The sequence below is a fragment of the Liolophura sinensis genome, chromosome 6 (assembly GCF_032854445.1).
Source record: "Liolophura sinensis isolate JHLJ2023 chromosome 6, CUHK_Ljap_v2, whole genome shotgun sequence".
Lineage (NCBI taxonomy): Eukaryota > Metazoa > Mollusca > Polyplacophora > Chitonida > Chitonidae > Liolophura > Liolophura sinensis.
Window position 1 is genome coordinate 31,629,563 of NC_088300.1, and position 16,401 is coordinate 31,645,963.

A 16,401-nucleotide genomic window follows, 5' to 3' on the forward strand; every position below is an offset into this window, starting at 1 on the left:
TGTAGTGGAGAAGCCGGTCGCCTGATCTTATGATAGAACGATTTTAGCAAACCGAGTGTTGCACGACTGTCAAGATGAAGCGGTGGCTATCGGGAGATGATAGGAGACGAAGGGAGCCCGAAGTGTACGACAGTGTCGTCGACGGGTTGAAAAGACTGTATCGGTCCAAACTTCATCCATTGGAAGAGTTCTACAAATTTCACGATTTTCACTCACCGCCCCTTGACGATCCAGATTTTGATGCCAAACCCATGGTTTTGCTTATCGGTCAGTATTCCACGGGGAAAACCACTTTCATCAGATATCTTCTGGAACAAGATTTTCCAGGAATACGAATTGGCCCCGAGCCGACGACCGATCGGTTTATAGCTGTCATGTATAGTGAACAAGAAGGTGTCATTCCTGGGAACGCTTTGGTTGTTGACACAAAGAAACAGTTCCGACCGCTGACAAAGTTTGGTAACGCCTTTCTCAACCGTTTCCAATGCTCCCAGTTAAATAACCCTGTGATAAATAGTCTGTCCATCATTGATACACCGGGTATTCTCTCAGGAGAGAAACAGAGAGTTGACAGAGGCTATGATTTTGCAGGAGTTTTGGAATGGTTTGCAGAACGTGTTGACCGCATCATTTTACTCTTCGATGCTCACAAGCTGGACATCTCTGATGAGTTTAGACGAGCCATTGAAGCCATTAAAGGATACGATGATAAGATACGGATTGTGCTAAACAAAGCTGATATGGTTGATCATCAGCAGTTGATGCGTGTTTATGGTGCTCTGATGTGGTCCTTGGGCAAAGTGCTTAATACTCCAGAAGTTGCACGAGTTTACATTGGATCATTTTGGGACCAGCCCTTGCAGTATGACATGAACAGAAGACTCTTTGAATTAGAAGAACAAGATTTGTTCCACGATATTCAAGCCCTTCCCAGAAATGCTGCGTTGAGGAAGTTGAATGATTTGATCAAGAGGGCACGATTAGCAAAGGTATAAAAGTACAACAGTACATGTGTAATTGGTGACGCATGGTGTTCATAATGTTTTTTATTTTCAGCCAAAATTGAGAGGGAGACAGTTCCTCTAAGTCTTTGTCCTTGAGATCTTTGCTGCCAGTATAGACAGGGAATGGCTATTATTGGCTAAGTGGTGTTTCTTGGTGGATGTCATAAGCTGTTGTGCAGTGGCTGACTGTGACCAGTGACATTTGTTGAGTCCAAATTTCACTTAGCTGGAGCTTTAGGATCAATATTTCAAGGTTTCAATGGTTTCCTCCACCTTGAAACTGGACCCACATTTGGGTGAAGTGTACGAATTGAAAGGTGCACTATGTAAGCCCAAATCGATCATACTGTCGCGAAGCTGGTACACCATCCAATGTATGTACACATGTCACAGTGTGCTAATTAAGAAATAAAATATAGCGTACCATGTTCAATTCACCAAACTTACGCACAGCAGGCAAGACTTGTCCAGTGTCTGAGAACGAACGGCTGTACATGTACATACTGTTAGGAAATATTGAGGCCATTTGATCTCAAAATTCTCGATAACGCATTTGCTAGGCGTGCATGTGTTGCACCATGTTCCATATGTTTTAAATGTTTTGGAGGTATGTTAGAATTCCAGCTTGCCAGATTGATAGCAAGGCTCTGATATTAGTTGCTCTTACAGAATGTTATTTCAGGTTCTCTTTAATCATGAAATTTACAAGGGCGTTCTAAAGGTCAAATGCTTTGTAGGTTTGTCGATATTGGCCCCATGATTAATAAATTTTTGTAGCAGATTGACCCCTTATTTATTTCAAATTCATGAACACAGCATAAGAAACTTATTCAAGACTAGAAAATATCTTGGCTTGTAGAAACATTCTCGTTATGGTTAAGTGACCCCTAAGACAGGACTAAGTAATATTTCACCCCCTACTCCTGTGAACATCTTGTGTGACTGGAACAGATTAGTGTCAGAAGGTATTCACTTGGCCAAGGGTAAAGTAAATGTGATGAAAATGATTGAATCATTCTTCCAAGTTCAAGTTGGCTGTTTGTATCGATATTGGAACTTGCTATTGAAAGGATTCATTTCAGTAGGACAGGGGCAAATATATTCTAAACCTGAGCACTAAAATGTAGTTCTACTTTACAGATTAATATTCCATATTGTGTATACATCCATTGGCTGGTATTTTAAGTGTCAAGCCGAGAGACCTGTGTCACTATTGCTTTTAGTACATGTACTTGGCCATGTAGTGGATAGATACAGTAGGTAGTTAGTATTCAAGTGTACTAAACTACAGGACAGAAGGTACATGTATGTCAGTGGCTGTAAAGTCAGGGTAGAGGAATGTCCAGAGTAAGACTTGAAGATAGTATATTTGCTCACACAGGTGTGCTGTATTTGCTTTTGGGCATCGGTGTCAGTTGGACAGGGCGGGGCTGTGTCTCAATTCTGTGGTTGACACATGCATGCATGATGCTCCATGTGCTGGTGACTCAGACATAGCCATACCTACATGTTTTAATATAGCATTGTTGTGCTGACAGCTGTTGAATGTTTTTTTGAAGATAAAAATAGATTTTGATTTATTGATGAAACCCATACTTTCATCTAGATTAATTTGTATGAATTTTTAGTTGGCTGACTAAAAAAAGACAAAAATAGAGAGCCATGAAGAAGCAGTTGCCTTTTTATATATGGTTGGGTTGTCAGTAAATAATGTATATCATTCTCAGGTTTGGGAAGATAAATATAAATGGATAGTGTGTTTGTATGTACAGGTATAAGTCATGTCTGCACTTTCCAGTTGAAATTTGTCCTAACTCATAGTGACTACCTGCAGCTGTTTTACATCATAATGCTGTGCCGAATTAGAAGAGTAGCAGCACCACTTTTCAAAACTGAAAAGCAAATTGAAACGTTCATCTTTCTAAGAATTATAACAATGGTTGTAAGAGGAAAACCAGATTTCTCTGTATGTACAAGTTTTAATGTGACAGTGTCAAAACCGTCATTTATTTCTTCACTATTTTTAAGGGCAAAATGCTTATAACTTGTATGGACGTGTAAGTATCAAAAGCTCTATTGAGGTGAATAGGGGTCAAAGGAAATGTTACTTGTAAAGGGATGGACTGAAACACATGTACTGAAACACGGCAATAGCTACATGTACCAGGATACAAATAGCACCTACACATATGTACATGAACAGTACATGCAGGTTCATTGAACACTTTAACTCCTTAGTGTATATTCATTGCAGGGGCAACAGCTTGAAGATTTTGTAGCCTTTGGCCATTTTATTTTTTGTTTGTATTAATTTATGTGTGAGAGGCCTGCGCATCCAACTTCAGTTGCCATTTTCTCTCGACATGTCCGACCGCCTCCAACCATTCACCAGTTGCTCTGACCTCATTTAACACCAGTTGCCAGCTGCTTGACCTCCAACCTGACTTGCCAATGGGTGACTGGAGGACAAGATACAACAAAAAATCCAAATGACAGTAGAATGCATCATTTTTTTCTGTGACGTTGCACTGTGTATGTGTTTCATATATGTTTTACTGATAATTGTGACTTAATAAAGGAAAGAACAAATGAGTTCATACATGTAACTTTGGGCCTTCTTGTTACAGGAGGGATAAGTTTTACGAGTTCATCATGACTCTGACCTCATCCAACCCCAGCTGCCAAATTGTTCTGAATTCGCCCGTACTAAGTTTCCAATGCTCTGACCTCATCCAACTTGAGTTTCAATTTCTCTGAGATCTGACTGCGCAATTTTGTGGCGGTGTGGAAATGTTCAAATTCTTTGAAATGAACATAATTAACATCTTATGATCGCATTTTATATTGTAGCATTGAGTGTGTTTTCATAGGTCATATATATGTATAGTTCCCCGGTTAATCTTAATACATGTCAAGGTAAATACATGTATCTTGATGTTTTCATTTTGTTAGGTTATACATGCTCAAGTCTACATACGTATACAGTAAACATGCGACTGTGTTCCATGTATGCAGTGCTTGCAGGTTATATGCTGTACATGATGAACAAGTTAGACCTGTAACACATAGAATACCAGTATACAAGTATGTCACATGTACACAGTATTTGACCATATGTACTGTAGATAGATTCAGTATTCAGTTGGCTCAGCTAGATCATGATTGATTGTCTTGTACACATAGCTCAACCTCCTACACAATCTCTGTCAACATGACTGCTCATTACCATCTGGTGTTCTTAAGTACACAATCTCCAGAACACCATCTGTAACACACGCTGGGTTTTAATCCTCAGGCCTACAGCCACATGAACCTCTACTAGGAAATATGTATACATGCACTTCTTTATACAATATCAATTATAGCTAGGTAAAGCATTTAGGAAATTGTTTTATTTAATTATTCCAACTTTTTTTTTCTTTTCATCATAATGTGTCAAAGGCTGCTGAGCCTATTCATTTGTTTCATTGTACTGCTCAGTGATAGAACCATACCTTACAATACATGTCCCTAAAACCGTACTATATATAAACACATTTCAGTATGTTAGCAGTAACTGAAATGTAAGCAGCCAAATATATTTGTGAAATTAGTATGACCAGAATACATTAAGAATTTTGGGAGAATTTCAGAGTTCTCCTGCATACATACAGTTTTTGCTCATGTACTTGTACATGTGTACATGTCCATTTTATATGCAGATGCACTTAATATCTTAATCGACTATTCAGATTGCAGTAATATTAAAAGTGGCAGTGATCAGTTACCTTTAATTGCCTTGTATCACTATCAGTATATATGTTGCACCTGACATGATGTGTACATACATGCACATTATAAGCTTGTGTATCCTCTAGCCTGTGTTTGTTAATTACTATACATGGTGCACTGTCTGCTTGTGGAAAGGTTTCATTACTAGCAATTTTACTGTGTGGTAAATGTCAATTAAGTTAATGGCACGTTGGGTATGCATGCATGGTACATGTGAGTTATACTAGGAACACTATAAAAAAGTTAAGTCATATATGCTGTGTGTATTTTGCACCAGTATTCATATGGTACATTTTATGGCTAAACCCAACTGTAATTCAAGCTGTTGTACAACACAATACAACTGGCCACTGTGTGCAACCCTTGCTTAACTTGATCTCTTATTCTGGAAACTGAAAGTACCATTGTGATGAAAAGTTTCTCCTTTAACTTAAGTTATATTCTCTCATACATGTATATCTCTGTTATCTTGCACATTATTTTCTTGCGAACAATGGAAGTCACATCTGCCTCAGGTCCGGTTTCATTTGTCTCTTACAATACAACTGTGATGTATTTTGCTGCAAACATAATCAGAATCATCACACATGTATATTAAATTTTGGAAGAGCAGTTTTTGTGAAGAAGTGAATGTTGCCAGATCAAGGTTTCTGCGGGCAGCAGGGGGTTGTCTTATTGTTACTCCCGCACTAGTGTGTGGTGTATTGTGAATTTTATCCTATGTCTTAAGTAATTTTACACCAGATTTGGAGGTAGACAAACACTGTAGGAATGTGGTTTTGGGGCCAGGCTTTGTATTAAAAGTATTTGATGACCACTGTAGACTCGCGAAGTGGTACAATATGTATATATACATGTATCACATAGAAATTGTGTCATAGTTCTAGGCTCTGAAGTCTGGAGTAGGACTAAATCTGGAATTAAAAGAATCCGTATTAGCCTAGCAGACCATATACATGCATACTGAAATACTGCCTGGTACATGTTCATGCAGTGAAATAAGGATTGAGTGGATGGGTCATAAAATAGCTGTAGCTGATTTAATACTACTGGTGCTCTAATTTGATGAAGCCATTTTGCATATACAATGGCCACAGTTTGTGATTCAGTTTATCCACATTGATAATTTGATATTGATTGAATTTGATGTTTAATGTTACAAGATGTTGTCTTACATGTAGCTAACCACAATAGTAACCCTAGACATAGTACAGTATGCATTTAGAAAGGGTGTAGAATTGCCAGTGTTGTAGGTCATCTACCACAATAGTGCGCAATATAGTTGTATTGTTTCCACATGACAGTGGCATCCATTGTACAGGTTAGACAGAGTTCTTGTACATGTAGTTCCAACATATGAACAGGAGGCCTCCATTGCCAAGGTGGTTAGTGTGCCAGCGTGGCTAATAACCCAAGAGCCTCTTACCCAAGCAGTTGCTGTGAGTTCAAGTCCAACGCATGCTGTCCGTACATGGGAAGGTCTGCAAGCAATCCGCAGATGGTCTTGCATTTCTGCAACGCTTTGCCTGGTTTCCTCCCACCATAAGGCTGTTGCTGTCGTAGAAGTGAAATATTCTTGAGTATGGCGTAAAACACTAATCAAATAAATAAATAAGTACATACGAACATAACTAATGTGTATTCTGTATTCTCTTTTTCTGCCAGGTCCATGCTTACATCATCAGTGCCCTCAAGAAGGAAATGCCTTCAATGTTTGGGAAGGACAGCAAAAAGAAGGAGCTTATCAACAACTTAAACGACATCTATGGTACTATTCAGAGAGATCACCAAATTTCCCCAGGTGATTTTCCTAACTTAGCCCGAATGAAGGAACAACTACAACATCATGACTTCAGCAAGTTCCATCAAATAAAGCCCAAACTGCTGGAAGCTGTTGATGACATGTTATCCAATGACATCGCTCGACTGATGCAGATGATACCGAAAGAGGAGGAGGCGCAGTTTGAAGAGAAACGTGTCAAAGGTGGAGCATTTGAGAACTACGAGGAGAGTCCGTTTGGAATTGGCCGAGGGGAAGGCGTGGACAAAGGCCGAGATGAGGCAGAATGGGTAGTGAATGAACTTCGCTACGAATATGATGAGGTCTTTGACAAGCTCAATCCAACCGATGGTAAAATCACTGGAGCTGCAGCCAAGGCAGAGATGGTGCGCAGCAAATTGCCGAACAACGTCCTGGGCAAGATTTGGAAGCTGGCTGATGTGGATAGGGATGGTATGTTAGACTCTGACGAATGGGCTCTAGCGAATCACCTGATAAAGATTAAACTCGACGGACATGAACTTCCAGCTATTCTGCCAAAACATTTAATACCTCCATCCAAACGAGACCTGTAAACATCTCTTGTATTATGCTGTCCAGTTGAGTGTGTGTCATCAACTGACCATCCAGAATAAGGTGTGAATGTTGGTCAGTTTTCACATTGACCATTCGGTCAGTGTAATTGTCAATCAATATCTCTGTGTATCATCTTGTACTAATCATCAGTTCTCACTGTTATCAGCTGACCATCCAGACCACCTCAGCCAGGTGTTTTCACCATAATCTGTTAGTCCACATTGACTGACGACCACTCTAGTCATGACACAGCAGTAGTTGGTAGGTATAGTTGAGATAAATCATGATGACTGAAAATGACTGGAATTAATTCATCTTCCTGATGGTTTTCTTAGGTGACAACTGAGACAAAACATTACACCTTCTTTCATAGTACAGTGGAATAATTTTCTGACTTTACTGACATCATCTGTTAACATAGCCAGTATTAATTCTGTTATGTCTTCAGTTAGGTTTTTTTGCACATTGAATTCATAATAATAAAATTATGAAAGGAGGTTTCCTGTCAGATGTCAGCTAAAATGCACGTCAGTAAGAGCAGTGTGGTATGCCTCATATTTACATATAGTTACATATGCATATAGATATGGCAACTCACACATTTATGTGTAATTGAAGGTTTATTAAATGTGTATTATCGCAATATGTATATTTTTATGGCAGCCTTTCACTATCATTTTAAGATTAATGTAAATAAACCTTGTTTATGCTCTTGCTTTACTTTAATACAAAGATCAACTAGAAATCGGACACGCATGTCCACATGCATAATTTGTGGGTTTTATATGTTTGTGCATGATTATGTTTTATGTATGCTCAAGCCTTTGTTTTGTCCAGATTTAAGTACATGTATATGTATGTGCATGCATGCAAAATTTCATGTTATGCAATGTAATGCTAGCATTTTGGCCTTGAACATAAATGTCACAAATACCAGTTATACATTTACTGACACTATTAAAGATACAAAAGTGTAACTTGACCCATTGCACTACTGATTAGATCAATGAAGAAACATTCTTTGATGTCCTTTGTGGCAAAAACATGGACCTGCAATAAATTTTTTTTCAGTTTTGACTAGACTGTCCATGGTTCAAGAATTAAGGTATACATGTACTTTGCATTGTACCTTACAAGTTGCAAATCATTTTTGATTTTTTAGAACATGACATCACTTATCTTATTGTATCTCAGTGTGACTCATAATGTTTGCAGAAGTCTATAGCTAGATGTTTGAAAAACATTTTTTTTTTTCACCTGTCAATCCCAGCTCTTCTAAAGGTGCATGTGGAGGAGTAGCGAGTTTGATTTCTGTGCAAAAGAAAGGCTATATTTATATGTAACTAGGAAATGCAGAAGAACCAACCTACCTTGTATTTAGTGATCTCTCTGAATAGTACCATAGATATCATTCAAAAGGACTGCTTGAGGTGTTTACATTAACCAGTGGACTGATGTCCATTTATGAAGTGCTGATAGATGTCTTATGACAGATGTCTTATTTTTGAACTCGATGATTTCTTTGTTGATTTGAGAATGGAACTCACTGCATTGTAAGTTTTCTGATAACCATCAAATTGTAGAAAGGTTTGAATTTGGTTTGACTGCTGAATAGCTTAAAATTTAAGCCATATTAAGACATTAATAACTCATTATTGCTTAATCTTTTTCTTTATTTTTTTTTTCTTTTATTACTTTTTTTTTGTTTACATGAAGTGATATAAGTATCCTTATTTTGACAGCAAAATATGTTGTGTTGAAAAAGTCGATGTAGGTTAGTCCATTTTACAGGTGATAAATACCAGCAATGAAATAATAGATCATAGATATATTCTAGAATTAGTAAAATGGAGACCAGCATTATTAAAAGTAATGTGATATGATGTGGAAATTCTTCAACGCATATTTGTAAATCTTTTACATTTAATGATGAGCACTAACAAAATATAAACGTGATAGGGAAAATCCAGGACACAAATTTATTGGCTAACACATGAATATTTACATCCAGCTGTCCCGAGTGCTTTAGTCTTGTAAATGTTTAGTACAGTACTTATAAAAAGTACATCAGTACTTAATGGAAAAATTAGCTGTTTGTACTACATGTTATTGGTCAACATTGTTGGTCAGGTCAGAATAATAAAATCAAGTCTATAATAAACCTAATGGGCGCCTTGTAGAAGCTGTTGAGTTTTTATTTATTGATTTCTGTAAATCTTCAACCTTTTCAACATCTAAAGCACTTTTTTCATTGGAATTTCTGCATGCACTTTTTGTGAAAATGGTTTGTTTTGTCACTTAAGATGCCAGCTTCGTATAATTTGGTGAAATTACTTCCCTACATCTCTCAGAATATTCAGGTGAAAAGGCTGAAGAATTAGGGTACATGTGTAATAATGTACAATGTCCTTATACTGTAATTCTTCAACCTTCTTGCTCTTTGCAAGGTGTTTTTTCCAACATATTCTCAAGGCATTATTTCGTGTAGACGGATAAAATTGTAGTCTTGAAGCTTTGAATCTGTCCACTCCAACGGATATAGTTTTCACTCCAAAATCAAATTAATTTGCATAAATTGCATTTAAAGTTGCCCTTTTGATATGCGAAGGGGCAGAGGAATTAACACACATTTATCTGGCAGTAATGACTGCAAATGAATCTACATTCATGGCTGCCCAATCACAGCAGCCTTGAATATGGCGTATCCAAATATTTCTCAACCAACAGTCTGTGTACGTAGACTACTCTGCAGTAAGGAGAATGCTGATGGTTTCCTTCTTTCATACTCTTGGTGTTCAGTGTGAAATTGTTGGAACATAAAATTATTGCAATATACAAGAAGTTTCTTTCAGAAAGTTGACATTGTACGGCTGAAAAGACGAGGTACATGTTTTTGTACAAGATGGCCCATACCCGTACATTTATGTGTGTGCACATCCCTCAGAATATTATTTTGTTTAAGGACACAATGTCATTGTTGAACTGCTTATGTTACCTGGGACCACTCTGAGATCACGTCTAGGTTATAGTGCGCTAACAGGAGGAAAGGTCCGGAAAATTCCAATCCCTAAGTGCTGCCAGCTGGATAACCAAATTGCAAACTTTATCCTTCTTTTCCTGTAACTGCATAACGTAATTGAATTTCTGAGGACACCTTGAACCTGAAGGCCAAGACAACTCTTTAAACATGTCCTGTACGCCATGGCAGTCATTTCATGTCAAATGAAGAGCATTTCTGATCTGTAATCGATGTTGACTGAAAAACTGACCAAATTACATGTGTATATGTGAAACAAGGTATCTGCATGAAGTTTTGGTTGTAATATGTGCAATGTAGGTGTCTCACATATCCTAGTACTTCCCATGCAGTGTATCAGTGTTCTGAGGAATTGTGTAACGTGAGGTCAACTCCAGCTTGAGTTTCATAGGCATAACAAACAAGAGTCATAGTAACATGGCATATGCCCCGGCCCCGCATCAGAAATTCAGAGCGTTTCCCAGTCATCGAGCACTGTTTACTGGACATGGGATTAAGATAGACGGTCTTAGTCCCAGATTGGACTTTGACAATAAGGCCTGCTAAACCAAACCCAAATCTACATATTGCCACCTTTACATTTACCAAGTTTTAAGAAGATCGGTTGAGAACTTTACTGTTTGGGTTGAATAAGTCTATATTCTGACTTTCAGCGTAGGTAATATGGAAAACAATTCATGGATTTGAACCAAGAAACTTCACCCATACTGACAGTTGTCCCCAATACGTAACCCACGTTTTAATAAAATTCGCTGAGAACCAAGAGTTGCGTTGACGGGGTCTCATTTTATTCAAGTCCAAAATCTGTCGTCAAATGGTGGTAATTAGGAAAATAATTCACAGAATGGAACAAAAGAGACCTCATGTACATCAAGGCCTACTAGTCATTGTTCCCATATATCCAGCACGTTTCAGATAACTTTAAGGGGAGTGACATTGATAAGGTCTCGTGCAGGCACAAATTCTTTCTTAAAACGGCGTCAACTTCGAAAAATATGAACGGAACCAAAAAAACCTCACACACTTCTTATTGTCCTCCACACATCTGTCAAGTTTCATGAAAATCCTTTGAAAACGGTACAAGGAAAAGATAAAACGAACAGAAAGACGTACTGAGCCTTTAGAGTCAGATGTATACATGTATAATAATGACAAACTTTGTGCCATTTCAAGTTGGCATTTGCTTATCAAACAGCTCTAGGCACATTTGAGATCTCTGAACCTCGTCGATTATCACTTGGGATATTAGTTCCAAACTATGGCAATCTCAGCGTAATTATTATCAATGTCAGTGCCAAGTATGGGCTCTTCCAGACTTTTCTAATGTCATTCAAATGGAATACGAGTACTGGATACCGCAGAATACTCTCCAATCGCTTAACTAAATTAAAGTAGGACTGAACAACGTTTGTTTCTCGTAAATATAAGCTAGCAGTTCCCTATGAGTTTGGCGAATTAACCGTGTTGTTGTTCACCCATGCATGTACACCAGTTGACACGTTATAACCTGTAGAAGTGTCATTAACAGCGTAAATCATTTGTATACATGTATGCCATCAGATAAAAGTGTCTGTATAATACTAGCATTGTTGACTACACTGATGTACAGGTTGGTGCACGTAACTATAACTGTATGATATTGTCCAGAGCATACGTTCACGCTATATAGGCCTACAGGGCGTGCCCACTTCCTAAACGGAAACTTGATCCACGTAATGCTTCCCTTTTTCGGGTTCTCATGCATGTTGGTGCATAAGCCAGCTGTGTAAATTAACAACCTCTTCTGAAACCAGGGTTGAGGAGGGGATATATTTGTTAAAACCTATATACGAAATGCAGGAGTCCAGATAGTTGAATTTCGAAAAATATAACTGTTACATAAGACAATGTAGATTGATAAAGACTAGGTCTCCAGTAATATCACAAATATAGCATATTTACACTCATTTATGCACAGTGATCATCGCCCTATATAGTTTATATGTACACGTGAGTATCGATTCTGATAAGTGATGTTTGGAATACAAACTGCTAGAATCTAAAAGAGGATTTTACAGAGTAAAACAGAGCAGCGACGACAATGTGGTAAGTGCCAAATGGTCACATGCACATAACCTGTGAAATACGGCATGTTGTAAATTTATCTCAGTAAAGGTCTTGTTCTAACTGTTCATGTAAATGCGTCTATGGGACCAATTTGTACACCCCATAGCACCATAGTTCGTGCAGAATTAGGTACAAAAAAAATGCAATTTATTAAACGTCGCTGGAACCTGCGGATGGTCGTGGGTTTCCCTCGGGCTCTGCCCGGTTTCCACCCACCATAATGCTGGCCGCCGTCGTATAAGTGAAATATTCTTGAGTACGGCGTAAAACACCAATCAAAAAAAAACAAAAAAAACAAACGTCGCTGGTAGTCAATTACTCAAAATGCGGTGTTGTCATCACACTTAACATACAATCACGTACACCTGAGCTATACACTTATAATTAAAACGCTATTTTCGTCATTACATGACACTGTTAGTAAGCGGTCGACAGCGTTAGTAAGGTCATTTATGTGGTCTTACATGAAATTTGTTCATTGGAGACCATTTGCCTGCACCATATGTTGGTGAAGATCAGTGGGCGTGTTCGAATCCACATTACACTGTGCACCCCGAGTACAGTGTTGTCGTGCCAGCTGTATGATACGAATATGTAAGTGTAAAAAGAGCACATGTGGAGAGAGCATGGAATCTCGTTCTCGCGTGCATGGGATCAACACGAGAACAGCGATCCGAATATAGCCCAGTGTGTCTTACACGGGAAAATACGCCTGTTGATTGTTCGCTTTTCAACTGCCAAAGGTTGGTGCATGGCGTATGTCTCCTCAGCCCATGAAACTTATTATTGTCGTTCTTCCGCGACCATGTTTCGTGCTGGATTCGCGCTTGTTTCGTGCTGGATTGTCGCAGGTCATTCGCCAGTTGCGCGTGTGATGCTCTCTCTGCATGCGCTACTGATGAAATTGACGTATTGCGCTAAAGAAATGCCTTTATGTATATATATTGGCATATATGACGCGATTTATCTGCATGCTGTCGCATTCCGCTACACCAAAAGGGTGTATTACATCTACATGCATCATTCTGTCAAATCGTGGAGATACACCATCATCTTGCAATGTAGATACTGCTTACACATTTTTTCATTTGATTGACCTCAGATACAGACCTTACGTATGAATGTCAATTTTGCCGAACAGGAGCATGCACTTGACCTCGACAGGTATCTGCATAACGGCAAGATAGAGCCGGTCTAGCGCGGAAGCTGAATTCGAGCATTAGACATCCGAGTCATTGGCGAAGAGCTCGAGCTCTGGACATCCGAGTCATTGGCAAAGACCACGAACACTGGACATCCGAGTCATTGGCAAAGACCTCGAGGACTGAACATTTGAGTCATTGGCAAAGACCTCGAGCACAGGACATCCGAGTCGTTGGCAAATATCTCGAGCAGTGGACATCCGAGTCATTAGCAAAGACTTCGAGCACTGGACATCCGAGTCATTGGCAAAGACCTCGAGCACTGGACATTCCAGTCATTGGCAAAGACCTCGAGCACTGGACATCCGAGTCATTGGCAAAGACCTCAAGCACTGAACATCTGAGTCATTGGCAAAGACCTCGAGCACAGGACATCCCGGTCATTGGCAAAGACCTCAGGCACTGGACAGCCGAGCCATGATCAAAGACTTCGAGCACTGGACATCCGAGTCATTGGCAAAGACCTCGAGCACAGGACATCCGAGTCATTGGCAAAGACCTCGAGCACAGGACATCCCGGTCATTGGCAAAGACCTCAAGCACTGAACATCTGAGTCATTGGCAAAGACCTCGAGCACAGGACATCCCGGTCATTGGCAAAGACCTCAGGCACTGGACAGCCGAGCCATTATCAAAGACTTCGAGCACTGGACATCTGAGTCATTGGCAAAGACCTCGAGTACTGGACATCCAAGTCATTGTCAAATGTCTGTTTATTGTCGTCGGCATCGAGGGAAAATTCTTTAGACGACGCCGTAAAATTTAGGTTTGACTCGGTATTGTATAGTGTATACAGTTTATCGTGTTAAATCGAAACTGGCTTTCCCCACGCGAATTTTAATAGGCAATAGATCATGTCCGCATTTCTTGCGGCTTATGACCATGTTTATGTCGTATTTTGGATTTCAGTTTTCTGTAATTTTTTCTCCCAAAATGTCTCAGCGAATTGAAACTTCGGGTTTCGGTCCGTTCCGCCCATTTTCCGTAAGATTTTGACAGTTTTTGTTATTTCGGATTGGGAATTGTTTTCAAACGGTTACCACGTACACCTGTTTTCCAAACTCTTTCATTTTCAAAACCATGTGTCATATTGAACTGAAATTTACTTCAGTGTGGCTTCGCGAGAATTTAAGCATTAATTACCAATGCTTCCCCGAGACAATTGTAGGTCAACTTCAAAGTTTGGACTTTTTCGTCAGTTTTCGACAAAATTATGGTCGTTTTTGCTCTGTTGTGGAATTTGGCACATAGCTGTATTATTCTAATGGCTCAAACCGGTGAAGCATGTGTTCAAGTAATACTTTATGAATCCTCGTTTAATTATTGTTGCACTTCTTTGTCTGCATGGTATCAAACAAATCGGATGACTTAAAGCCACATACAGCCGAACTAGCGAGAGCTGTCCATGCCTGGGCTAACATAATCGGACGACAAAAATCTGGGTGAAAGATAAATATAGCGTGTGAGCACATGATGATCATTACACCAGTGAAGGCTATATACACCACATAGCATGCTGGCAGCAGCAGGCTATGTCAGGGTCTTATACAGGAGCAAAAACAGACTACTCGGCGACGTGGGTACATTCATTTACGCCCATACCTAAAAAAGAAACGTTGCTGTGTATATGTATCTTCTCGCAACTAGGACACCAACACCAGACAGATCCTGTGGTAGCTCTGATGTGCTGTTTTCCACGTGTGCTGCTATGGCGACTCGTATACAGAACCCAGCCTGGATGTGATACACAGCCAAATACATGCACACGTGGAACTATGTTATCGTGGGATGCGAGCTGTTAGTGTATACGATGGGAATACTGGTCCAGTCCTAAGTGCATCATATGTTCACTTTTAGTTGATATTCTTTTATGTCATATTCAAGATTTCATCACCTATATAGGGCATACCATGGCGATAAGTTTTAAGAGTGGAGCAATCCAGAGTGCCCTGGCAAAAGGCATGAGCCTATGACAAAAATTACAGACGAGCTTCCCCACGTGTGCATGACATATAAGCATATACTGGATATTCGGAAGAAAGAGTGCAACAGAAGAAAGACTGCGCCTATTCGCCCACGATAACTGCAGACTCATTCTTTCCATCACCACGCCCCCCCCCCCCCCCCCCCGCCACACACACACCCCAGATCAATGAAAGCGGGGTCGAGGACTGTGATCCTTAGAAATTCCAGGATGGCCCACGAGCAGGATTGAACCGTAACTCGTGTGCCAACAGTACTGGAGTTGCATACCTAACGGTTAGCACTGAGCCAAGTGCATCTCACTCGCTACACGGTCCATGCATATAAATTTCCTAATAAATATATGTAACTGGATATATCTTGAACTAGGTTTTGCTTTGGTTATTGCTACTGCACAGATACAGGTTCCGTGTGGACATGCACGGCGGCGTTCCATGCACAATGGCCAACTTAACGTAATTACACGTTTAGAACTAAATTCCATACCGACAAAACGGGTCCTATAACATAAAATATATGTGTTTTTACACAAAGATGTGGTTTTGGGGGGTTTTCTTTTTTAACAATTACCCCTCCAATTTAATTCAATGGTCTGCTATAAGGGCTAGGAAGAGTAGACTATAGGCCTATAGACTATATGTTTAGACATATAGTTATCTCTGCGGAGGTATTCACAAAATAATCCATAAATTATCTGTTTGGTACTTTTGAACTTGAAACACACAGATTTCATAGACTCCATAAAAGCAAAAATGACTGATGCCCCTCGTCAACGGAAATTTTTTTAAAATGCATAAACTGTGAAGAGCTTGATTTCAGACAGCAAAATTTACTGTGTTCTACAGCATGCAAACTTTGCGTGCATTCAGTGACACCTCTCATTCTACGCTATATGCTCCTTAGAAATAGGCATAATGCAAGACAACAGAATTTTATCAGAAG

At 39.4% G+C, this 16,401-nt stretch overlaps 1 protein-coding gene across 1 annotated transcript; it reads left to right on the forward strand.

Annotated features, from left to right (window-relative positions):
- The first annotated feature begins 7 nt into the window (after positions 1 to 7).
- On the forward strand, positions 8 to 7,679 carry LOC135466851 (EH domain-containing protein 3-like). The gene is made up of 2 exons (XM_064744594.1): positions 8 to 989; positions 6,441 to 7,679. The coding sequence occupies exons 1-2, from the start codon at positions 75 to 77 to the stop codon at positions 7,128 to 7,130; spliced, it is 1,605 nt and encodes a 534-aa protein (XP_064600664.1). The 5' UTR covers positions 8 to 74; the 3' UTR covers positions 7,131 to 7,679.
- Positions 7,680 to 16,401: the final 8,722 nt, after the last annotated feature.

What these genes read in the sequence shown, in the direction of transcription:
- LOC135466851 (XM_064744594.1), top strand. Translation starts at nt 75, where the DNA reads ATGAAGCGGTGGCTATCGGGAGATGATAGGAGACGAAGGGAGCCCGAA. An exon ending in AGAGGGCACGATTAGCAAAG is followed by an intron (nt 990 to 6,440) that starts GTATAAAAGTAC and finishes TTTTTCTGCCAG; the next exon opens with GTCCATGCTTACATCATCAG.